This window comes from Fopius arisanus, unplaced genomic scaffold (genome assembly GCF_000806365.1).
Source record: "Fopius arisanus strain USDA-PBARC FA_bdor unplaced genomic scaffold, ASM80636v1 scaffold00058, whole genome shotgun sequence".
In the NCBI taxonomy this organism is placed as follows: Eukaryota; Metazoa; Arthropoda; class Insecta; order Hymenoptera; family Braconidae; genus Fopius; species Fopius arisanus.
In genome coordinates, this window is record NW_011887797.1 from 760,480 (window position 1) to 786,573 (window position 26,094).

The window sequence follows — 26,094 nt, forward strand, 5'->3', positions numbered from 1 at the left end:
TCCATGAAGAATGTATTTATTTAAAACAAATCGGAATTTATTTTTCTCTAACTTCTTGACTTGCCTGTTGACAGTATCCCTCACAACAGAGGCATCCATCGCATCAATCGCCGCCATTCTTCCCAGGATACCCACCCCATTCGCTTCTACCTCCAAATGTATATGGTGGATATGCAACTGGGCCTCAACAATGGAGTAAGAGTAATCCTATATTGTTCATTCGACATTCGCCACTTTAAAACCACATTCATATATCATTTCGTTGGAATTCATTATATTAATTTGAACATAATCAAATTGAACATTTAATTTCTATTTCACTCTAATTACTACTTTAGAATTTAGGGTTTCGAACAATGAAGCAGAAGTAAATAGTACTATTCATTTAACTAGTATCAGCACGGAAGATTATTGTTATAAACAAATTGAAAAGTGAAGGAATTTACGATTTTTATCTACAGAATTCTTTGACATGCATCCCTAGAGGCTTCAGAACAATGAATAATTGATAATTTATAAAATTGCTAAGTCTAAAGGAAATTAAATAAGGCATGGGCGAACTTAGTATTTTCCCCACATTGCCGAACAGTTAGTAGCAAAGAAAAAGTTCACCAGTTATCGATACACCATTCAATTTGCATGTAACTACGACACTTGAGATTAATTTCTGTTATCTCATAAGTTTACTGGTTTTTTGAAATTCTACATATGTCTTCTTAACAAATGAAAATAGGCATTTAAAAAAACCATCAATTTCGTGATGGTTATTCCTTTCCCTGACCAAACAGCGAATACCTTAATAGAATGCCATTTTCGTTTTGTGATAAGTCATTCCTGTGAATGTATCGAGGAATTTTTCCTTTATCCATATTATCTAAATTCCATGTTTGTTTCATTCCGAAGATTTCCCGTAATCTAATCACCTTATGGAGTATTGTAAATCATCATTAGAAATGTTAATTTTGAAACACAAGGTCAAGGAATTTTTTTTCTCTAAGTTCGTCCATCCAATTATATCAAAAGATTTCTTACTATATTTTTCTAACGTGTTCATTTCTGTATATAATTAGTTCACTAACTTGAAAATAATTAAAAATATTTCTTCCTCAGACTTTTATCCAACTCATACGCCACCCAATTCGTCGATAAATTTAAATCGAGCAAGTACTAATCCCGTTAGTGGAGGTGGTCAAAATGTAGGAGGCCCGCTGGTCGGGGCTCAAGGTACGGCCGGTGTACCACAAGGTACATTGCAGCAACAACAACAACCACCACCGCAACCCATACCACCAATGGCCATGCCACTACAACAACCAAGTAAGTTTATCATTCAATTCTTAAAAGTTCTCAACAAAATCCTTACGTTCTACTACACAAATTTAAATTCATTATAATTTAGAAAGTTGTTGTTATTATTTGAAACATCAAGCATTTGTTACTATTGGTCACATTTGAAACTACCTATTGCAAAACGAGGATAAACTGCTAGGATTTCCCATTCTTTACAAACTAATGTTGAGCGTCCAGATTAAATTTGACAATTTTCAAAAATGCTCAGATCTCTTATTTCCCTCTCAGCATTAAAAAAAAAACAAATTGATAAACTAGACTTTTAATGTACATTAATTTCTCTTCATAAATTTAGTGGTTGTTATTCTTGCATGAATTAATTTGGTGATATATAATGTTCACATTAAACAGGCAAATATTTATTTTGCGTTTGTCAATTAATAAGACTGGATGAATTGTCAGCTGAATGCACTCGACATACGACGAAGAAAGTGATTTGCTAATATATCCACCATATCTAAACATTTTATGAATATTATTTCAGAAGACATTTTCAAACTCCAGATTTAGTTGTAACATTCCTTATTTAGAGAAAACCCACAGGCTTTTGCAAATAAATAGATTGTAGGAATTTCGAAGAGTTATTTCCCCAGACTTGCTAAATAGATTACTATTGCAATAGCTTTTTCTTTGAATTCCCTAAAGTATAACGGGCTTTCTTAGTCTTGTGTCCTTCTAAGAAGAAGGAATGGTCAATGCAACGGGGGAAATAGCATACACCTAGATTGCATGTTCGTTTCAGCTCCTCCCCTCTTTCTTTTTCTGTAATATCTTGTCAGGTAGACGCAAGGCGCCTTGGGACCATTCTTCCCTAAAATTGGGAAATTCATTCAGTTAGGCAAATGGTCTTCAAAGTGTCAACCTCAGCTTTTAAACTTAATTCAAGAACTATTTCTCTTCAGTCATTTGAGTTTTCGATTATAATTGGTTGTGCATAATGTTCGTGTCGAATGGCCGATATGGCCTTTACTTCACCTCTAGTTACGGCTGTATGTGAATTAATTAATTTTCTCTATTAATAAACCGCAAATGAGATATAATTTCTGTGGGGGATTATGAATAATTAAATGAATACTATATTTTTAATTACGAAAATTGAAATTTTAGTTTCTTACGCAGCATAATTTAATCACTAGACATTGCATGAGATGTAATGTTCTAATCAAAATTTTCGTATGATGAGAGAGATAATTCACTATTAAACTTAATATGGAACTTTATTTTTGTTTACTTTCCAGCTTATCCGGGTCACAATCGTGGTGCACAAACTCCCGTAAATACGTTTCAAAAAGTGCCAATGCGGGCACACGCCATAATGGACATTGTGAATCCACAGACAGGTGAAAATGTAGCCGGCGAGATATACAGAAATGCCGCAGCTCCCGAAGAAACAAAACCCCGTGAGACTCCACAACCGCAGGTGAGTGAGATAAATAAACTGCCATAAAATATCCCAGTGAAATATCTGATTTAGCACTAGTGAGATTTTATTTGTTACAACTTGTGCTTCGAATATGTACATATTTCAAATTATAGAGGAGAGAATTGGAAGAGCCTAATGAAAAGTACGATTAAATATTATTGTTTTTTTTTTCAACAATTTGATTTGTGATATCTTCTTGACTTTCTGAGTGAATTACGGAAAATACACTGCTAGCAGAAATCGAGAAAATATTTGAATATTATGATTTTTTTCATTGAATGAACATTTATTGTGTAAGAATAATCATTACCATGAATGATAATGAATTGATAAAGTTTCCTAAAATCAGTATTGAGGATTTTCAAATTTAGTGATCCACCTGCCGATAAACTTTTCCCCAGTAAAAACGATTATAGTCTATCACATAAAAATGGTGATTGTTTCAGAATTCGGCAATAGCAGCCGAATTCGCATCGCGTGTCGCGAAAGCGGCTAGTGAAAGTGGCGATAATTCACCGTCGGAACTTAATCATACGCCTTCATCATCGACAACAGCACCGAGTCCAACAAACGTTAAAACCCAAATAAATTCTAGCAAAGATCCTATCCATAACCAATCAAATAATGCTCCTCTGACGCCTATAAAGTCAAATCCTCCTCGATCCCAAAATATCGATAGTCAATCAAGTGCTCAAGAAACGTCTCAAGTTGAGATTGAGTCGAAGCCAGTGGCCTCGGTAGCCAAAGACTGGCCACGTAATGATACAAAACAGCCGACTATTTATCATAATGAGCACCAAACACCTCTTCTTACTAATAAAGAGAATATTCTCCCCCAACAGTCCTCTCCAATTCCCCCAGTGGCAACAATTGAGTCTGACGTTAAGAGTTCAGCTCCAGCTACAACTACAGCCACAACCACAGATCCAATTCCTTCTCAAATTGAAAATACTGCCCCACAACCTGCCCGAGAGTCCTTATCATTGACCAAGACACCGACGAGCTCACCACCAAGACGGAAACCTCATCAACAACAGCAGAGTTCAGCTCAAGTCGCCTTTACTGGCATAAGTACTGGTGACTCTGTCACTGTGACCACCTCAACGCTTTGTACTCCAGCTGCTGAGCCTGTCAAAGAACAGCAGGAGAGGGAAAGCAGTGAGAAGAGTCTTCCTCCCAAGGAGATTGTTTCCAGTTCAACTATTAATCAGGCTGAACAACAGCAACACTTGCAGAAAAATGGGGAGCCTGCCGATAAAATTGATGAGACTAAGGCTGATCAAAAATCTGCAGATGGTGAGTTTTGCTTTTGCTTCATTTATTATATATTTTCCCTCTTACTCATTTATCTTTGTTTTAACGGAACGAGCCATTCAATTTTATCAAAATGTTGATTATTGTCTCATTACATCGATAATGATGCATTAATTGAAGTTTTTTTAACCATTATCAATATTTTTTATTTCCTTCTCGCCCCAAATATCCAGTTACCCAATTTTCTCAGTTACACTCAGCGCAAAACTGTAGGAATTACTAAATAACTGTCAATTTCGGAACTTTATTCTTCGATAAGCGTAAAAATTGTACTTTTGATGAGTTAACGTTTCAATCGCCGCAAGCTCGTTTCCGAAATCAAACGGGATTTTCAGTTGTATTTGAAAGAAGGAGAAGATATTTCTTAGAATTAATTTAACAAAAACCATGTCGCCATCTCAAAATATCAATTTTTTAAATTACACAATAAGTGTTTCTCCAACGAACCACTTACCTCTCCAAATAGTCTACATCTTTATCAATGCCCTAATATAATAAATTCATTCTAAACTTTCAATAAAAAAGTAATAGTAAGCTTCAACGCAATAGACTGTTGGAAAGAGTATCGGTAAAAAAATAACACAGTGTAATAGTTAAATAGCTTGTGGCTTCTCATGCTTCTCACTCTTACTGTGTTTTCACCTAATTTCATTAAAATTATAAACTATACTGACCATAGCTCTCTCTATACGCAATATAATGCACTCATGAAATAGCGGATAAGTAGAGGATGGTTAATTGAGTAAATAGAAGTGCGGTCGGGGGATTGGGTGTTGGTTACAAAGGATCGCGTGCTTGGAAAGAAATATGTACTTAAAATAACGTAAATTCAATGTATTTGATATTTATTGTCTGGCTGTATCTGATTTATCTGTTTCCCCTTTTGTGTCCTTCGAGGATGTTTCGTATTTTTGTTTACCTTTACCTTTAGCCAATTGCAGCTCAGTGGTTAAGTTGGTTTCCGGCATGGGCACGTGCCATGTCCTTTCTTTAAACTTTCTCTACCTTTAACCTCTAATTTATCACCGGTAAATTAGTGCGTACCGCTCCCAGTCCAACCCCTCATTTCTTCAATTTCACATAAATAAACAAACTTAAACAGACGGAAAAATAAATCGTTCGAATAATAATAACAAGTAGCCATTAGTTGTGTTGAGTTCAGGCGTTTGTTCGGCAGAATGTAACAATATTTTCTCCATACAAGCCACGTGGGGTGTGTTCCAAGCATCCAACAAGTTTTGTAGTATCCACTTTTATATTTAACAGTGGAAAGAACTTCTTGATGCAATTCAGCACTTCATTCAGGGGTTGTATATTATTAACGTCAAATTTGCAAAAGGTGAAATTCTTAACGAGTTAACTGAAAGTTCAAGCGATATCTTGTGACGACCAAAATATTGTGTTATCAAAGAGACTAAAGTTTCTCAACAGAAAGCTTGAAAATGGGAAAGAAAAAACATGGTGAGAACTCTCAAAAGTTATTTATTCATTCGTCGCCAAGATTAATAATAATTCCACCGTGTCTATTGGTGTCAAATTATTCGACTATGCGTTAAAGCCACAAGATTCTCATGGAACACTGTTGGGTACATTACAAAAATATCTCCAAAATGTCAATGCCTTCGATGGTATGAATACGTAGAATCTTAAAAATGGTTAAAACATGGGTGGCTAAAACATGTTGATATACCTTATTCAAAAATAATGCCCCTATTTACTTAACATCATATGAATAAAATTTGATGGCTTTAGAGCATTGAAAAATCATGAACATTAATAATTACTGTGAATTAAAGGGATAAAGCCGTTTGACCGGTGATAGGTGAAGTTTTTTTGAGAATCATGAAGAATGTTTGAAGTAACATACGAGAGAAGAATAGGGATAAGATCGAGCGATGATATGACGTGTGCAAATACGAAAAGTATCGAGGGTAACCGAGTTATTAGAGAGCAGCTTTTGCAAAAAATTACCTGGATATCGGTAATGTTCGGCCTCCCACGAAATATTCTTCCTAAATCTGTCTAGCGTCGAAAAAAAAGGGGATTTTTCTACAGAATACATTGAGTACATTGAGGCATCTATGAGAGAACTGGCAGAACTTTGTAAGATGATGGGGTGGGGAAAAAGAGAATAAAGTGGGAGAGGAACGATTGGGCTGGCACGGCCATGGAAATTGTGTCGCCCTCGGCCCTCCACAAGCCAGCAGCACGTGCTGTGCTATCCAGTTCGTCTTTATACCCTCATAATCTGTACAACTCTTTTACTTAATACCCAACAAACTCACTTTTTACTCATTTTTTATTGTGTATATTTTTGTTTTATTTTTATTTAATTTTATTTACCACTTTAATACTCTGGAGTCTTCATTTTAATAGATATATTTTTTTTACAATTTTGTGCTCTCTACACGCAATTTTTTCACGTTTTTTTTTCAATTATTTTTTTATTTATCTATTTATTTATTTTATTTCTAAGAAATGAATTTTAATAACTTTTTGTTGAAACAAATTCATTGAGGTTTTAAGTACTGTCTTTATTTTATCGAGTTGAAAGTTTTATTGCCATGAAGTGCAAAGTTCACTGCTGTCTGAGAAGATGCCCTCGTCTCATTGTGTATGTATGTATTTTTAATTTGATATTAATTTATTTTTAAAAGTTTAACTGAAACGTAAGAGATGAAGAAAATGTGGGATATCTGGGGTGTAACATAACCAAAGTTGAAATTCATGACAACGTGGTCTCACCGACCATCTTGTAGAATTTCAAAGGGGGCACATTTCCGTTGTTAATCAACAACTAGTTTACTTAATCATTAAATACGCGATTTCCATCAAATTCTGGATTATTATTTTATATTGAAAATTGATAGATTTTTTCATTTCATTTATTCATCAGCCATTCAGTTGTATTGCTTTATTTTATTATACTAAGGTTGGAAATTTGATAATCTGTGGGCGGAAGTGATTGGGACAATATGGCGCCTCATATTTTCGCCTGCCATTATTTTTTCGTCTCCCATCGATAATAATTATTGTTTTGTCAGCGTCGATAGTCGTGGAAAATGCTGTTTCATTTACTTTATTAATCAGTATTTATCCATCGATTTTATCCAACAAGAAGTCGAAAATTTTTTGCTTTTTCGGAGTTTATGGTCACGTGGAAATATCACACATGATTAACCCCTTTTTCAATAACCACACTTTCAGTGCCATAAGCAATAATAATAATGAATATAAAGAAATTTTATGGAATTATTACTATAATCACACATCTATTAATGTAGGTTCGATTCGCTAAAAATATATTGGATGAGGAGTGGAGGAGCATATGGTATTTATAATATCGTGGCCATTTTGAGTGGATAGTTTTTCAAGAAAGTCATCCATATTGAATGCGCGTGGGTTCTTGCACTCGTTTGAGAATGTGATCAAACTGGATTCCCAGCTTCTTATCCGTTTTTTTCCCCTCTTTGGTTTCATCATAAATGTTCTCAGTATAGAAAGTCGCAAGAAAAATAGAATATTGATATGAAATTTACGAAGTCATCTATAATAATAGAATAAAATTAACGAAAAAGTATAATGGAAGAAGATATTTTAGATAAGTACTGCTCAGAATTAATTGTCGGATTTAGCCCTTGAAATTTATTTTTGGATAGATGTACCGTGTATGAGAACATTATCAAACAAGACTTTGGTTAATTTTTCATTTTCAGTGGCCGGGTCTTGGTCACATTCACTTTATACATTCGATTTGCAACACCCTTTTTTTCGTTTCGAATCGTCCTTCAAATGATTTGCGCTCACTTCCAAGGACAAGTGAAAGTTAAATGGTTTTACGTGATTTTCTTTATTTTTGATTTTTCTCCCTGCATGCCACACCTTCCTGAACAATAAATGTTAACGGTCAAAAGCTCAACTTTTCGTTCTAAAAATTAACCAAAAGTTATTTTTCCATAAAACCCAGTTATCGATTAATAATCGTAGACAAAAAGGATAGATTAAGGACGTTAATCGTGAAAAATTCACATAGAAAATAACGAACCTGGTTTATTAATTTTCATTTTATATTATTATATTTTTCATCTCTATTTTAGAAAGAAAAACATGAAATTTGATGGAATAGGAGAGCTTTTGTTTAGAAAGTGCTGCCTCGAGCCGGTTTATAAAATGTGATTGAACCTTCGTTTCATGCATGAAATAACGTGTCACGTGGCACATGCCATGTGCCAACTAGATGACCAATTGCGCTCAATCCATCGACACAGTAAATTTGCATCTTATGGGAAATGTTATCTAAATAAAATGAAAATTAAGGGAATAATGAGTGGCAGGATATTGAGAAGCGACACCGGCAAAGCTTCTCCGTCGGCTAGGTTAGAGCGATCATACGATAATCACCGTGTGCGCGTGCTCCTCAAGACGACACTCATATACTCAGTTGAAACTAATTTAAGATATTGTATGTCCGTTGCTCGTCGGTTTGCGCCAGTTTGTAAGCTAAAATAGATACGTGAAAGTCGCCTCGATATCACCGTCGACAAATTTTCATCCCTTTCAGTTTCAATTCTCCAACATTTCTCTGCTATTTATTATTTACAATTACCAGACTGGCGACAATTGAACTGGAATTTTTCTATTTTTATATCTCCGCACATGAATATTGAATTTGTAATGTCGAATTTCCGAGTGTTTTCAAAATTTTCACAGTTCTTTCCACAATCAGTCAATTATATTAATAAAATGATAAAACTGTAAACGTTTTCGGTGTCAATGCTCGTCTCCGTGGCATTGTTGCTTTTATAAAAGTGAAGCTTCATGTACGTTGGCAAAGCTCCGATGGTTTTATAAATAAATTCTGAATCAGTGCAGCTGCCCGCGAGCATCGTGAAACCCGAGACTTGCAGAATTTCAAGTCTTGTCATTATTTTATCATTATTTCCCCCATTTTTCACCAATAATCGTTAAAGTGAATCGACGTAAAGTCACCGGGAGTTCAATATCCAAGTGAAAATCAATGGGTGCGATTTTAGCCGTTATAATTTTGTGAAACAGAGAATCGGCGGTGCAGCTCAAGGTTTATGAGAATGAGCGAACGGACAAAAAATGGCAGCGGTGGTTCAAGATCGAGAAGCCGGAATCGACGTGGATCACGAGATCATGGTACACCCATCCATTTCCGACCCCATTCATTCCAAAAATCCCATCCAGGTACAATCCTTTAAATACCTCTACAATTATTCAAAAATCCGTCAACTCCTGTCAAACTGTTAAAAATGCTCTAAATTCCCGTTTCATTTAATTCCTGTCCCACACTCAGTTCAATTACCTTTACATATCTCAATAATTTTCCAACATTCATATGCCTATGTATTAAATGTATTAAACATTTCGAGAAAAGGAAAGCGAAAAAGTAAACCGTAACGGCGACGTTCTAAAATTATCCTCTCGCTCAAAGGGTAGAACCGGTAGACTCACTTTTAATTTCAACTTCTTATTCATTTTTTCTTCAGCTCAGCTTTAGCATTTTTATTCAACCATTCGAATATCTTAATATAAACGTGTGACATTCCCTAAATTAGAAACTCATTCCATTTGTGTGATTAAATATATCAAAAAGAGAAAAAAAACTCGCACACGTAGAATAAGACAATTAAAATTATTAAAGTTATTAAAATTATTAAAACTATTAGAAAAAAATCACTGGACAATTGTTTGATTGTTTTCAGGCAAGGGTAACCAAAAACAGAGAGGTAAGATTAAACCTAAAGCCCGTGATCTCAATCGCAAGGGTGCGGAGAAAGAGGGTACAGATATGGATGCCTTCGCAGTACCCCAATCAGTGAAAACTGATGGTAAAAATCAGCAGGAGCATCCCCATGAAGATCAGCCAACGAAGGCTGTCTGCAGTACGGAAAGTAAAATAGAGACACCTGAAGAGAAGCCAGACTCTGAGCCAGAGCCGACGATAGAAGTTGACCAAGAGGAGAGCATCAAGTCAGAGGTTTTGAAAGAAACTCCTGAGACTCAGCAATCAGAAAAGATTGTTCAAAACCATAAAGATCCTAGCAAAGAATCAACTCCAACGATTGAAGACAGCAATAAGTCCTCGATTATTGCTGATAAATGTGTCAATGATGTGGTTGATCATGCTAGCATGACAGACGTCAGTGATGTTGAAGCTATTGTTGCCCAGAAGAATGAGGAGAATGCCAAAGTCTCTGGTTTGTCTCGTGCCCCGAGCGAAACCAAGACTCTACCTATGGCAGATAAGCAGAATGAGAATGAGCCACCAAATCAGCCTGAATCTAAAGCTCCCCTGCAATTGAAATATCAGTATGAAGATGATCAGTGGAGTCCAAAAAATATTGCTGGAAAGAAACGATATGGGAGGGATCTCCTCATGAAACTCCAAGAAGACCCGAAAAGTCAAGTTAGGCCCCCAAATTTACTTGACTTAGAAGTCGTTCTCAAGGATAGCACGAGGCAACCCACTAGGAATGTCGTTGATTTGAGTGCGTATAAGGGAAATAGGACACACGAAACTCTCTTCCCTGGCTTTGCCAAATATTCATTCAATGCTAAACTGGTAAATATACATTTTAAATTTATCATCTTTGAACTTTTTTTTATTCTTATGTAATTATGATAATTCAAAATGATGTTTCATTATTTAATGAAAGTAGTGGACTGAATTGTGTTGATAAGACAATCTCACGACTGATAACCAATTATTTGATAAAAAGCGCAATGTTGAATTTTATATAATCAATTTTATGACATAAGACGACATTAAATTTTTTCAGCCACCTCCTCCGAATAAAAAGAGTTACCAAGGCAGTAAGAAACCGTCTAAACCAAATGTGATTCATTTATCGCTTTCGTTGCGCGAGGATGTAAAACTACGAGAGACTGAGAATGCATGGAAGCCAACAATCTTGAAGAGTGAGATGCTGCCGGCTGATGAGGCTAAATCTCAAATTCTTTACAAAAAAGTAAGGAGCGTGTTGAATAAACTGACACCACAGAAATTCAACACACTAGTTAATCAAGTTAGAGCGTTAGAGATTGATACACAGGAGAGGCTACAGGGTGTTATTGATTTGGTATTCGAAAAAGCAGTGGATGAGCCCAATTTTTCAGTTGCATATGCATTGATGTGCAAGGAATTGAGTGGTATGAAAGTGTCAACAGGAGACAAGAGAGTTGATGAAAGTGGCAAGAACTTGGAAATCTACGTTGATTTTCGTAAATTGTTGCTGACACGTTGTCAAATAGAATTTGAAAAGAATCTGGTTGATGAATCATCGAGAGCAGCTAAAGTACTAGAAATTGAGAATACAGCAGATCCAGAAAAGAAGAAAGAGCTTCAGTTCAATCTTTCTGAGGAAGACAGAAGATTACGAATGAAATCCGTTGGAAATATTCGATTCATTGGTGAACTGTATAAACAGGACATGCTTATAGCGAAAATTATGCACACATGTGTCAGTCATCTTCTCGCAACACCTGACGAGGAGAACCTCGAGTGTCTTTGTAAATTATTAACTACAATTGGTAAAACATTGGAGCCTAAGAGTGAACCTGCTATGTTTTCTGGGTATTTCAATCAACTAGCAGAATTATCAAGTAAGAGAGCAACTAAGAAAATCAGTTCCCGAGTGAGGTTCATGATTCAAGATGTCATCGACTTGAGGGCTAGTCAATGGATACCTAGGAGAGATGATAGTAATCCCAAGACTATGGATCAAATTCAAAAGGAGGCCGAGTCTGAAAGATTAGAAATTCAAATGAACAATAGTACACCTATAAATACACCAAGGAGGGATGATCGTAATAATGACAGAAGAAGAAATCGTAAGTTTTTGTCATATTTAAATCATCAATTGAGTTTCTCGATCTTATTAGCGTTCTTTATTCAATTTTATGATGATATTTATGTCATGCCAGACTGGAGTTTCTGATGCACTGTGATTTTCTTTTTTTTCTAATTCTGATAATTCTGAAAATAGAAAAATTACATATATCTGGATTCATTATGAAATATTATTAAAATGTTTTTCTTGATATTATGTATTTAACAGGTGGAGGTGGTAGTGGTGTTGGTGGTGTTGGCGGTGTTGGCGGAGGTAGTGCTGGATATGACGATGGATGGATTGTCGCTCCATTTGGAAAAACTAGTAGGCAGCCATATGCGGTGGAAGTATCAAAATTGAATGCCAAGTCACTTCCACTTGAAGAAACCAAATTGGGCAGTAGAACCGCATATATTTTTGGTGGATCTGCAGCGGCTGCTAAACCAAATACACTCGGAACTAATAAGTATGCTCCTCTTGAGGATTTGGAGCAGGACAAGCAAAGAGTGACACCTCAATTACCAGGGTTAGTTTTTACAGAATTTTCTTACTCATTTCCCTAATAGGAAGCCTATTAGCCTATTATAATAAAAATTAAAATTTTATGATGACACAATTTTTTTCAGACTAGAGTTTCTGAATCTTCTAAAACTTCTATGATTATTCTGTTGTGCTGAAATTATTAAATAAACATACATCATTATCACGATCTGTTACATATACTTTATTATTGATAATATTTTTTTTACAACAGGTCGAGATCGACCGGTGCAAGAGAATATGGCAGAGCCGATCAATACAAAGCATGGGGTGAGTTAAAAGACAAAAATTTTTGTTCATTGCATTTTTATAAATAAAATGATGATAATTTTTCGATAATTTGAAAAGCCTCAAAGATTGAGAGCTTACTGTTGTTTAGCCAAAAGGATTCTGACATTGACATTCATGAATCAATTTCATGTTTTCCTTTATATTCAGATAATTTATTGAATTATTTGAATTTTCAGAAGGTCGAGGTTCAAGAAATGGTGGTCACATGAATAGCAGCAGTAGCATGTCATCGAGTCGTGAGGGTTCACTTCCGGAGGCAGCTCGTAGTCAAAGTGTTTCAATGCCTACGTCATCAATGAAATATAAAATACCTGCCTCAATAGCAATGCCTAGTAATCCAGTTAGCAAGCCTCCCCAAACTGAGGAACAATTGAAAACAATCATCAGGTCTGTCCTGGATAAGTGCAATGGCCCCCAGACCGATGCATTCATTGCGGTAAATATTGTGTTTAATTTTCCAATAATTTTAAAAATAGAAAATTCCATTCATTGGTTTGTTCATTAAATCCAGCGAATCAATAAACTTTCTTTGAACATGCACGCTCCTTAGATCCATCTCTGATTACTCAAGGAGATGCTTGAGTCATTGGTGTGCTATACTATGCAATACCTCATTTCTCGTCTCCCTTTGCTGATCAAATTTTCTGTTTGAAAATTATTTAATATCGACAAATAGACTAGAAAGTGGACATTTCATATTTTAAATAGTAATATTTATAATGCCCAATTGACCAATTGACCCAATTGATTATTTCATATTTATTTTTTGTTACAGGGTGCTGTTAAAATAATGAAAGAGCATTTTGACAATTCCACTTATCCATTCTTTATACGAGAGACATTGAATTCAATATTGGAAAAACCTGCTCCGTTTAGACAGCGATTTTCAGGCCTTTATGCTCACATGATAAATAATAATACGATTCCCCTGTCGCTATTCCAATCTGAGTAAGTACATGATATTGAGATGATTTCTATTTCAAACAAAGCATTGATTGAACTGAATGATGATAATATTGATAACTAGAGAAAAGATACAAGAGTATTTTTGTGTTGTATAGCCAAAAGGATACTGAGTTTTTTATTAAAAAAAAATACAATGCATCAGATATATTTCATGTTTGTAAAAGAATTTTCTCTAACACCACAGATATGAGAAATATTTGGAAGCAGCCGACGACCTAGTCATTGATATTCCCAGATGCTGGACGTATTTTGCGGAAGTTCTATGTAAGTAATGAATAAGATGAATTTATCAACACTCTTTATTTTTACAAATTGTTATTATTTTCAAAATGAACACAAAATGATGTAAATTATTCTTACACCGTATCAACCATGACGGTTTGTAAAAGCTCAACAGGCCTGAAAATATGAATAAATAGTAGAATAAAGTGAGTAATTAGTGATGATACAAGTAATTGATGAAATAAATGCATATCCACAGCGGAAATGATTTACCTTGGCGCCCATTCGCTGGAAGAGCTGAAAAAGACTACGGTGGTGCTCAAATCTATGGGTAGCTGTGGGAAACTAGTAGGTGAGCTGTTGAGCAAGCTTGCTAAGGATTTAGGACCCAAAGTAGTAGCTGATAAATGGGACCAAAGTGGACTGCGATGGAATGACCTCGTTGATCCATCACTTGAAAATCCAGACGATATTGTTGAGAAATATAAGCTTGAATTTCTTACGTCTGACTGTATTGGTACTGAAAAATGTTCTGGTGCTGGTTTAACGCTCGATCAAATTCATGATCAATTGGTTAACTTAATGCGCGGCAGCCATTTTGACAACATTACCAGTTGGATTTTGGCGAATGTTGGTGGAAGGTCCAAACAGCCACAATTTATACGAATCCTGGTGACAGCTATTCTAGAGGTTTCTATGGAAATAATACCTGCTACTGCAACCACCGCGGCATCCTGGAAACTTAATAGTGAAACTTTTAAGAGTTTACTACCTTTAATAACTCGCTTCGTGGACACAGAGCCACACCTCGAGCTCCAGTGTTTATTCGCTGTTCAAGCCTACGTTCACAAATTGGAGCATCCCCAAGGTACACTCATTACAATTTTTTTTTATTCTATGGTCATTGTCATTGCCACCTACAATTTATCATTATTAATATCTTACTAAATCGCCAATTTTTGTTTTTTTTTCAATTTCAGGAGTTTTAGGTAATGTAATCGACGCCTTATATGAAGGTAGTATAATCTCCGACGATGCCTTCCTCTCGTGGCAACAATGCACAGACCCAGTCGAGATGATGGGCCATGCAGTGGTTGTTAAAGCCCTCACATCATTCTTCGTTAACCTTAAGGAAAATCTCGATGAGTCCAGTGAGGAGGCATGAGAGCACATCAACACATCAACACTTGGTAGCTCCAATAAATGATGATCAATTGATGGAATAAAAAGAAATGAAAAAAAACGCAGGGACGAGTCAAGAGTCACTCCACGTTTTTTCCATCCCCAACAATCGGTTGTAAACACCTGAGTTATAGACGCCGGTTATTCTTTCGTTGTTGCATTCATTGTGACATTGACGAAAATGCTCAACTCGTCTCCTCGACTCGTGTCTTCAAGAGAACCCGTGCTAAAATAAAAAAAAAACAAAAACAAAAAAAAACTTTATATTTTTTAGAAAAAACACTTCGTACACATTATAATGAAAAAAAAAATATATAACGAAAAATGTTTCTCTTCATTACCAACAAATGTGAGGCCAAATTGCTGGGAATGTTTTCAAATGAAAACTTTTCAACATTAAATTATTAAGTGAACCATTCAAATATGAATAATATTGTGACAAGTGGGGATTTATGCGAGGCTGTCTGTATTATAGTCTAGGACGAGGCAAACATGAAGATTTAGACGGGTTAGAATGAACGAAATTGAGTTATTATTATAATAAAGAAATTGAAGGAATAAAAACGGAATGTGAGCGAGAGAGAAATAGAGAGAGTAACTATGAAAACAATTGTCGTATTTGAGATACGCTATACATAATGATTATAAATATTTAATTAATTAATTGATGGAAAAGTATGCAAGATTATTATTATTATCATTATTATCATTATTACAATTATTATTATTATTATTATTATTATCTATTATCTATTATTATCTATTATCTATTCATTAAAGAATCATTTGAAATTGAGTGAAAAACAAACACGATGCAACATAAAAATGAAGATGAAAAATTTCATACGGAATACGTACATGATTTATTCGAAATATATTATTCTTTCGTATTTGTGCTCATGTAAAATGAAGACGTAACGACGCATTGATAAAAGCTCTACGCTTTTTTGCACGGTCAATCATTGATAACAATAGCAACAATAATAAAAATAAAGAACGATTTATAATGAGTACATTGATAAAAAAAAAATAGACGATATTGTGACGGTTCTTCTCCAAAAAGTGAAATCAGTCAGTCCAACATTACTTTCTTAAGTGAGCAAACTTTGACTGAGCCAGCAAAAAAAATTGAGAGTAAAAAAACAACAATTGTTCTAATAACTTGATTAAGAGGTGATCCACAGCATCATTACGGAACACTGAAAATAATGTGCTTTAACGAAACGTTACTATTTTTCAAAACAGCCCTAATTATTTATAAAGAAAAAAAAAACAATAGGATTAATTAGGAAAGTGAACTGTATGAACGGAATGGAAACGAATGTTTGGACGTTTGCTCATGTGAGTTTTTTTTATGAACGTGAACTTGTGACTACCGTTTGAATGAGGAATATATATGATATATATTGTGTACGTCGAGACTCGGATGAGTTTTTTTTAGACCGACTGACATTGCATGGAGGTCCGGAAAAACCACATGATTAATTTGTCAATGCAAATGAAGGATAACTGAGATGAATACATGGACGGCACGGCGAGTACTCGCCTGCACGTATAATTATTGTAGATAGTATATTATTGGTGAGGAAAGGGAATACAATCTATTATGATTTTTCGATGGAATTACTTTAGCCAACAAATTGGGAGGAGTAGATAGAGAAAAATAGACACAGAATAATCGTGTCGTGATCGTGGGTGGATATCCAATGAGAAGTTATCGTCATATTGATCGACGCCCGGCTGGTCGGGGCGATGACATGAAGATTTTCAATCAAGTGGAAAGGCGAGAAAATTTTTTGGCGGAATCAGTTGTCTCAACTCGATATTCCCCAACATGAAACATTTTCTCGTTATTACTGAAAATCATTTGATTCTTTCGCCCCATTTCTCTTATAGATTCCCTTTTGGCGTATTGATGAGAAGTTATTCATTGAGGTATGAATTCCGAAAAATGAATGATCAAACAACGGTTACAGATAAATAAGACGCCTAGGTACATAAATGATCATTTTTTATTTTGCATGTACATAAATGAATTGAGTCGCATCACCAACTTTTGCAAGTAAATTTATAGATTCACTGGATGGAATCGCCATACTGTAGTTACTCACTCAATGGACGAACGATAATGTATGAAAATCTTCAAAAGTGCGACAAAATGATTTTGAAATATAAAATAAAATAAATCATCGCTGTAAGTGTTCGCAGGATCCGTGTCTCGAGTCTTTTTTGTCTCTGTAATTTTTTATTAGAGTGTAAAAGATAGGTGAATCAACAGAAAATGACCGCGCATAGACACGGACAGCTGAACATTGTACGTTCATTTTTTACACTCCGTTAAACTACGAACATAAGAGGAAAATAATTAAAAAAAATAATGAGCGAACGATGATGTGAATTTAATATAATTTTGCCTCCTACCCCTGAAAATACGACATATTACTCGAGCAAATGTAAGCATTTCAATCCATGGGGTGATCTACATGCTCTTTTTTTCCTCAAAACCATCTTTTGTTGTACTCAAATGAATCTATCATTTTCATCCCATGATCTGATTCTCAAAGACGTTCCATACAAACACCCACTCCGTTATTTTGTCGATTATTTTGTCAAGACCCCCTCAAAGTGGTGCACGAATTAGATAATGAATAAATAAATAATTAATAATAAAATTATAAATAAATATATTATACAATTCTAGTATAATTTATACGAGAGTACTGAAGTTGTTGAATAAAGGTATAGAATAATAATTATTAAAATGAAAAAAAAATGCAGGAGCGAAAAATTGAATGGGATGGAAGTTCGAGGGTGTGAGGGATGATACCTAACTCTGACAAAAAAAAAACAAGAGGATGTTATAATATTGTAAATAAACATAGCTACATAGTAAAGAAAAAGTTAAGGTGATGATGATGTCATTTGATGAACAAATGGGTAGTGTTAAATGTGCAATTAACTCTTGAGGGGCCAAGAGGAATCGTGAAAAGATCCGTTGCATATTTTCACACTACTTTTTTATTCATCGGTCAATAAATGAATTACACATATATATATATATTTATATATATACATATTTGTAATTGCCTATATGTATATGTATATGGGTATGAATATAAATAAATGAAAAATTGAACGCTAAGAATTCAGAAATAATACACTATAAACATGCAAACACATACACCTTCTATATTAAATCATATCTATAATAAAGAATAAAAAAAAATAACTCCATGCCAGAGGATAAAAGGGATATATTTTCTTCATTCATTTGGAAACCTTGTTCAGTGGATAGTCAAATGGAAATTATATTTTTTCAACTCTTCTATTTTCATGCTCAAAATATTAACGTTTCTTATTTCCTGAAGTTTATGATTCATTAACAGGTAATTCTCATTTCATCTTATGTTATGTATGAAAAAAAAAAATAAAGAAGGTGCTAAGTTACGCGAAATAATTTATGAAAATGACAATTTCTTTCATTTATCATTTGCTCGAATCCGGAATTTTTCGTACTGAGTATTGGTGTTGGTCGATTATTCAATAACTATACGTTGTATTTTTTTATTAAAGCACAGAAGATCTTCTAAAATGTGCTGAACTGGTCAGGGGTCCTTCTTCAGCAAAACCTGCGATTTCTTGAGGTATTACTGAATATTCTTCGATACCAGTGCATGGACGACACATGCATTCCAGTGGTGCCTTCGTTGTTATCTAATTCAAAAGGAAAAACCTCACTTTATTACAGCATAAGCAAATCAATAATGAGAATCAATCGTTTTTTAACAAAATCTCTGAACTATATGACAAACACTAGCATTTAACTGGATTCCATTTTTAAGTTTTTCGTAGCACTTCGAAATTAAAATAAAATTGAAAAATTGAACTCAATTATTCGAGTTATTTACAATCCGAAATTCATTTTATCTCACTATACTGTTAAAACATTCATTTTACCGCTTATTTTTACATTCCTAAAATAAGAAACGGTTCATATTCCGCATTCCCTTAAATCAAATCGAGAGCGAAAACGAAAACAACATGGCAGTTCCAATCCCGTGGTGTCAGTTTGTTCTGGAGTGACTTTAAAATACAGCTTACTACAAGTTTCGTAGTTTAATTTAAAAATAATATAATAAACATTGAGGTGCCGTTATATTGAGGATTAATATAAATAAACAACATTACTTTTCGAAACTTGCGTTTTTCTTTGGGACAGAAAAGAGAAACCGTTGCCTCACGTTCGCCGCTCTCCTGACAGCACATGCAGCTTCTCTCCATTTGCCACATTCTCGAGCCAGAAACCTTCAAAATAAAGTGTATTATTTTTTTTCTACTAGAACCTCATAATTTTATTTTGCCACATTTTGTTTTGCTCCTCCTTTCATTAGTCATCCAGGTAATTGCCAATATTCTCCGCCACTTTCTCATGCCTTTATTTTCTCTGTTTAGATTCTCCTCTGCCAATGAAAACAATACACAATAGATTCCTTATTATTAAGTATCATCAATGAGATTTTTCACATTAATTTTTGCATTCATTTCTGCGTGTATATAATTGATTATACATCGTTTTTTAATAATAAAAGTCTTTTTCAATATATTGGCAACATTGTTTCAGTCAAGTGGTTAATTTTATATTTTTAAGAAGTAGAATTGTATTTTTTATTATTTCTATAGTGTTTATTCGATATACCTTTTTATACTATTTATATTTATTCATATGGCTTACTTGTGCTAGTTACTTGTGAATTATTCATTTACGTAGCTTATAATTCTTTATGGACAATTGTCCATGTGTGTGTAGTCTCATTTTTAAATAAATATTTTACCTGTATGTAGCTGCTGCAACGTCCATGGCAGATGAAACTGGGGATTCGTTTCGGAAGACATCCGTCAGCCTTGAGTACGTGTAACATCTTAGTCATCTTGCATTCATCAACACCAACGAGAGCCTCAACTTCCCATTGCAAGCACCAGTGAAGTGCAGTAAAGACCACTAATTTGTAAGTGCCCAATAAAATTATACGATTTCAAAATATCCAAATACAATATAACAGTAAATTAAGAAAGTAGACATTATTGCAGATAGTGATTGAATCTATAATTAATCGGTTGATTACAACAACTATCCATCTTCTAAGTGAAATCCTTGAATGAGACTTGCTCATAATGCAGTTCAAGGTGTATTGCATTATGCTTGAAAAAAAAATTCAATTGTTTTATTCACGAGTGGCTTCATCCTATTTACCAAGATGGAATGTTGACCAGCTCTTCTGATACATTTTTCGAGTATCAGCAAAATGGATACTGTGCTAAGAATCTTAGATGCTGGTCACTTTTATACCCAGGGGTGAGCTCCATTTACGAGACAAGAAACCCAGGGGAGAAAAAAGAGTGGCATTACTTGTACGAACTGTAAAAGTCAACTCTATTCTTTTCTATTCTTCTCTATTCTTCCTGCTTTGCATTTTTCAATAATTTCGGTAATGTCTTAATTAACCACGCTAGATCAATTCAATAGTCCAATAATTCGATAATTATTCGGTATGGATTTTTTAATAGCAATTAACCATTGGTGAGCGCGCAACATCGTATAGAAAGTGACGAAAATGACTGATAAATATTATTAAAAGTAAAGGGTTATGAAGGGTTGAGATTAGAAAAGTTTTGATGGCGTGTACGAGCTGTAAGAGATTCAATGTTTGTACTTTTTTGACAATCATTGTAGAATCAGGCTTTTAATTCATGATCAGGATTTATATAGAAATTGTTCATTCTTTCGCTCAGTAATTTACTTCAATCAATATAAATCGGTTGTTTAAATAACGCGCTAAAAAAATCAAATCATTTTGTGTAGAAATTGACAATTTTGATTTTGCTTCATATATTTTTAATTTTATTTCATCTACCAAATGACAAGATATTTTAGTACATTTTCCATCTGATTTACAATTTATTTAATATTTATTCTTTTTGAAATGAGAATTTATCTGGAGAAATCTCCACATTTGAAACATTTGCAGTCGGCGGGTTCTCGTAGTTTTATCTCCATCGTTGCAGTCGTTGGTTCTACTAACTTTATTCCATCTGGACTGTAGCAGTCGTGTAATATGACATTTCTCTCTTTGAGATAACTCTCTCGGCAGCAATAACAATCCTGAGTGAACGAAAATTTGTTCACGAGTCCATTATAGATATCGAGAATTTATTATAATTTTTTTCAAACTACCTTCAAAAATCCTGTTGCTGTCATAATGCTAGGTTGTACTTGAGAGTTGCAAAAGCCTTCGCATTTTGTAACAGATAAATCGTCGGAACAAGTTCTGAGTAAAATTCCACCTTCATCAAATTCTTCTGTAAAGAATGGTTGAATCAACAATCATTAAGAGATCTTTCATTTTTTTTCAATATGTGTTTCAATTTTCGTACCATGGAAACACGAATTATATGAGCACAACTACCTTTTGTTATATGGATATCTGACGTGAGGGTTTCACAGGTGTCATCAATTTTTTGACTGATAAGAGTGCCCGAAATCATCTCAGTTCCAATAATCGAATATATAAAAATTCTAAGCATTCTGTTGTTCATCTCTCACAATAAAACAACTAGCCAGAGCTAATATAAGAATGAAAGTGGGAAATACTGCACTTTGCCTTTTATACGAGCCCTTCACATCTCGAAAAATCTTCAGGAGGTACGAGAACTCCTGCCAAGAGTTAATAGCTTTAACTACAAGTACTTTTCCCACTTCTCTCACCTCATCCCACACATCCCCATGAACATCGGCTCCAAACCTTTTATTCTTGTTTCGTAGTAAAATTCTCAGTATCTTTAGTCCCCTGTTTCTGTGTTTTCTATATATTTTCATATTTAAATAGTATCGATTCTAAACATAAAATGGAATTCTTTTATTTATTACAAAAAAAATTAATCAATTGGTTTCAAGTGCTGGAAATAAAATACTTCAATGACTGTCACGTGTACTCCCAGGACAATTATCCTTCAAGTCCTCATCATTACCATAAGTCGCACCACACCAAATGCAGTAAAAATATTTATCCCGCAGATATTTGGTAATGATTTCTAATTTTTCACTTGTGAGAAGTACTGTCTCTTCAGGTTCTTCATCATCTTCCTCTGCTTCCACCTCCTCATCGCTTTTGTTTTCTTTCTTAACTTCTGGCCAAAACCAAGTTTCCTTTGGTTCACTTAAATTTTCTTTAACGTCGAGTACTTCACAGACCTTTTGACTTTTCAACAAATCACCTACTGTTAATTGTTCGCTCTTTTTCGTCGATATTCTGTTACGAAAATCTTCAGTTTTCAGTGTTTCCAGTTTAGCTGTTGGATTGATGGATTTTGTGGATTTTCTTTTCTCCGATTTTCCCAGACCCAGACGATTTGTTTTAAGATCAACTGGAATGGGCTCTGTACGACCAGATTCAGTTTTCCCTATACCTTGACCAGGTTTATAACCCATTTTCATTAACATTTTGAACCCTGAAACGCATTAAATGGTTTTATAGCAGACATAACGAGAAATAAGGAATATTTTTAGTAATGTTTACTTAATAGTCAGTATATGTTTACCTTTGTTACTACTAGCTATAGCTGACGCTAAACCTTCCTCTCTTCTTTCTTGTTCAATTGCCTTGGCTGATTTATTTTTCTCTCTCATCTTTTCCTCAGCAGCTACTTTCCTCTTTAAAAGCTCTATTTCACGTTGCTCAGATTTTTTGAATACTAAACTCGGAGGAGTGCATTTCTCTGTTTCAACGAGAAACTTATCTGACATATAATCATCGTCGTCTGACATTTTGTTTGCTTGTAAATATGCTATAATACTATTTGCATACGGGATTTATCTGGCTATAAAGGGTGAAGGGCAATAGCACCTTTATTCCGATTCAATACAACTTGCGTGTAATTTTCACTGTTTGGTAAAATGTCAGTATTTTTCCATTTGGTTTCACAGAATCAACGCAGACGTGTGTTTTGCATTGATAGGTTATGTTTCTATGGTTCTACGCATATATCAACTGTCTCGAAAACATTCACCTGTCCCTATGAATATCACATCAAAAGTTCAAACTACTATTTTCATTTAAAATTACTTCTTCTTTAATATAAACATACACTGTACATTGTACAATCTTTATGACAAACAATACGTAAAAATATTTTTAAATACAAAAAACGTGGATAATTCAATTTGATTAAGGTTTTTACGAGACCATATTATTGTATATATATTATGGAGAATTGGTCCATTATAAATTTTCTCAAAAGCACCATCTGATCCATCATCGTGTTATTTTAACGAACGATGAAAATGACAATCAATTTTAATGCCGGAATGTTATGCTGACTATAGAGGGACGTTTTTAAATATGTATTTTCAAAAAATATGAAAGATGAATTTGAAAGGTTTTGAATAATAGAGAGATGAAAAAAAAATAATTTGCACGCCTGTTCTCGGGTGTGTTCGTTACGGATCGATAGGTATCGTGTGGAACGCGGAACTTGTTGACCGCAGTTGGCAGAGCTTGCCAACAAGTTGGAACAGTGAAATCGAAACAGTACACACGGTTGCTGGTTGCGGCTCCTAAAGTAGGATTCCATCCATCATAAAAAAAAAAGTGGCAAAAGAATAAAAAAAAAAAGTAACATCGAACAAGAAAGCAGTGAGAGAGAGGAGAGAACAAGTCATTTGGCCCGAGGAGCAGTCTGCATCGTCTGCCTTACTGTACTCCCATGCGAGACACAATCAAATGGACAACTATGGGAGAGAAAAAAAAATGAAAAACGTTTAAAAAAGATGTTTTGCGTATAGTGAACTGGCCATTGTGTCATTGCCACGACGAGAGCTGAAGATCGGTGTTGTGTGCGTGAAGTTAGAACTGAAGGAGTGGAAAAAGTGGCATAACTCATTTGTGGGAGAATTGTCAGGAGGAAACTGCCTGGTTCGTGTTGGATTCTCTCCGTTCTCTCGGTGATCTCATTGGAATTCATATAGGAAGCCATCAGCCAAAATAGAAAACTCACGTCTAAAGGAATAAAAAGTGCTCTCATTAAAATACTCTGAAAGAATTATCATAAACTCGCGAGACAATTCTCTCCATGTAAAACAAAAAAAAGTACATCTGACAGTAGAGGGTGATTTTGGGGCAGTTGGAAAGAGTTCCGAGAAAAATAGAACAGTCAACTAGATCTGGAAGTGGATGCTCAGAATGAAGATTATTATGATGATTATAATATGATGATTCATTGATAAGACGTTTCAATTAACCTGCATCATTATAGGAACATGCTAACCAACAGAACCACCCCATGTACCTCATTGGACGTTTCATTTTTCTCACGTTGTCCTGAGAAAAAAAATAAATGAATAATTGAGGTGGTTAAATTCCAAGTGCATTAGTTAGTTGTGTGGGCAATTGTTCGTATACTACACATGGACTTTGCAATAGGACAGAGCTTTTCCACTAATAAGGAATATCAAGAGACTTATTCAATAAAATCGGAAAAAATTCCTGTGGCTATGGTTGTGGCAAGCAGTGGCTGGGTGCAAAATGCCAATTTCACGAATGAAAACGATAACAACATGAGTACAGAGAGTGAAACAAACAAGATGACCGCCAAAGGTATGCTAATATGCCGTGATAATTCTCATGCATTCGAAGATAGAACACTTGTGCTCGATCTGCCAGTTAAAATAGGTAGATCAGTGGCACGTACACGTGCATCACCAGATAATGCAATTTTTGATTGCAAAGTATTATCGCGTAATCATGCATTACTGTGGTACAATGCTGGAAAATTTTATTTGCAAGATACTCGAAGTAGCAATGGAACATTCGTTAATAATCAGCGTCTCAGTTCCACTGGTTTACAATCAAAAGCCACTGAAGTTTCTTCAGGTGATATCGTTCAATTTGGTGTGGATGTCATGGAAAGTACGAGGAAAGTCACCCACGGCTGCATAATTGCCACCCTCAAACTATTTCTTCCTGATGGAAAAGAGGCTAAAGCTTCGAGAACAATGTATGGTACCAATCCAGACGGAGATGTTACCCTGGAGGATCTCTATAAATTGGATCAATATATCCGGGCGGCTAGTAGGCGTGAGCAAGTGCTTCATTCTAAACTAGCATATCTTCAGAAGTTGGTGGAAAATACGAGAAAAGCAGCGACACAGTCATGGAAGGCTTTAATTGATGAGGATCGACTATTAACTCACGTGAAAACCATCGAGAGCCAGCTCCTTGCTTACTCGAAGAATTTCACCGAGGACAAAATCAGAACAGAGCTCATCAAGCTCGAGGAGCAAAAATCTCAGTATCAAATTGCTGCCAAGGATGCATTGCAAAAAGTACATCAGGAAAAATTAGAAGTCACTCAGAAATTAATTGCCCTTGAGAGTCGTCTCAATGAGACAGAAGAGGAATGTCAGAGTCTCCACGAAATATCAAAACATGCTCAAATTGAATTGCAAGAATTAGCATTAAAGTACAGTACAGCTGAGATGAATCTCGCACAATTAGAGGCCAAACTAGTTGATAAGGAGCAAACATCAACAGAAATGGTACTCTCAGCTGCACAAGAAAAACAAGACCTCATAGAGAAAGTAATGCGTCAAACAAAAATTGGTAATTTTCTTCGGCAAAAGCTCAACGAGAATCGTTCAGACTCTGTTAAAATTCACAAAGAAATAACTAGCCTTCGAAATTATATGCAAACACTCCAGGATATGAACTCCAAATTATCAGAAGACTCAAAAGACGGGCTGAATCCAGTGGAAGCTATTAATGCAATACTGGATACATTGAACGAGATGATTGCTGATTCGGAAAATATTGATGACCTTGAAAATTTGGCTGTGAGTGAGGACAATCATAATAAATTACAGGAAATTGATTCTAATGAAAAAATAATCATCAATTC

The 26,094-nt window shown here is 34.8% G+C and overlaps 5 protein-coding genes across 7 annotated transcripts in view; 3 read left to right on the forward strand and 2 right to left on the reverse strand.

Moving 5' to 3' along the window:
• The window catches only part of LOC105268546 (eukaryotic translation initiation factor 4 gamma 3), a 33,448-nt gene extending 17,718 nt beyond the window's left edge, over positions 1–15,730 (forward strand). For all 3 annotated transcript variants that reach the window (XM_011308210.1, XM_011308211.1, XM_011308209.1), the window contains exons 4-16: positions 75–195; positions 1,111–1,317; positions 2,589–2,770; positions 3,220–4,069; positions 9,817–10,676; positions 10,894–11,944; positions 12,172–12,469; positions 12,698–12,753; positions 12,951–13,210; positions 13,550–13,722; positions 13,925–14,004; positions 14,222–14,830; positions 14,943–15,730. In XM_011308210.1, the coding sequence (XP_011306512.1) occupies positions 75–195; positions 1,111–1,317; positions 2,589–2,770; positions 3,220–4,069; positions 9,817–10,676; positions 10,894–11,944; positions 12,172–12,469; positions 12,698–12,753; positions 12,951–13,210; positions 13,550–13,722; positions 13,925–14,004; positions 14,222–14,830; positions 14,943–15,127 (4,932 nt within the window). In that variant the 3' untranslated portion in view covers positions 15,128–15,730. The remainder of the gene's footprint in view (positions 1–74; positions 196–1,110; positions 1,318–2,588; positions 2,771–3,219; positions 4,070–9,816; positions 10,677–10,893; positions 11,945–12,171; positions 12,470–12,697; positions 12,754–12,950; positions 13,211–13,549; positions 13,723–13,924; positions 14,005–14,221; positions 14,831–14,942) is intronic.
• A 304-nt stretch (positions 15,731–16,034) lies between these two features.
• Positions 16,035–21,954, reverse strand: LOC105268552 (mucin-5B-like). Its single transcript, XM_011308217.1, has 6 exons — positions 21,609–21,954; positions 21,377–21,501; positions 21,153–21,304; positions 19,977–20,091; positions 19,333–19,449; positions 16,035–18,858 (listed from the first exon to the last, which is right to left on the reverse strand). Exons 1-6 carry the CDS (start codon positions 21,736–21,738, stop codon positions 18,712–18,714), a joined length of 786 nt encoding a protein of 261 aa, XP_011306519.1. The 5' UTR covers positions 21,739–21,954; the 3' UTR covers positions 16,035–18,711.
• LOC105268551 (zinc finger CCCH domain-containing protein 10-like) overlaps positions 20,062–26,094 on the forward strand; it is an 11,366-nt gene continuing 5,333 nt past the window's right edge. Inside the window, exon 1 of the mRNA XM_011308215.1 lies at positions 20,062–20,150. The gene's annotated coding sequence lies outside the window, so the exon portion shown is untranslated. The remainder of the gene's footprint in view (positions 20,151–26,094) is intronic.
• Positions 22,044–23,272, reverse strand: LOC105268550 (G patch domain-containing protein 11). Its single transcript, XM_011308214.1, has 2 exons — positions 22,741–23,272; positions 22,044–22,650 (listed from the first exon to the last, which is right to left on the reverse strand). Exons 1-2 carry the CDS (start codon positions 22,964–22,966, stop codon positions 22,115–22,117), a joined length of 762 nt encoding a protein of 253 aa, XP_011306516.1. The 5' UTR covers positions 22,967–23,272; the 3' UTR covers positions 22,044–22,114.
• Positions 23,710–26,094, forward strand: part of Slmap (Sarcolemma associated protein) — a 4,440-nt gene continuing 2,055 nt past the window's right edge. The window contains exon 1 of the mRNA XM_011308224.1: positions 23,710–26,094. Coding sequence (XP_011306526.1) covers positions 24,605–26,094 — 1,490 coding nt within the window. The 5' untranslated portion in view covers positions 23,710–24,604.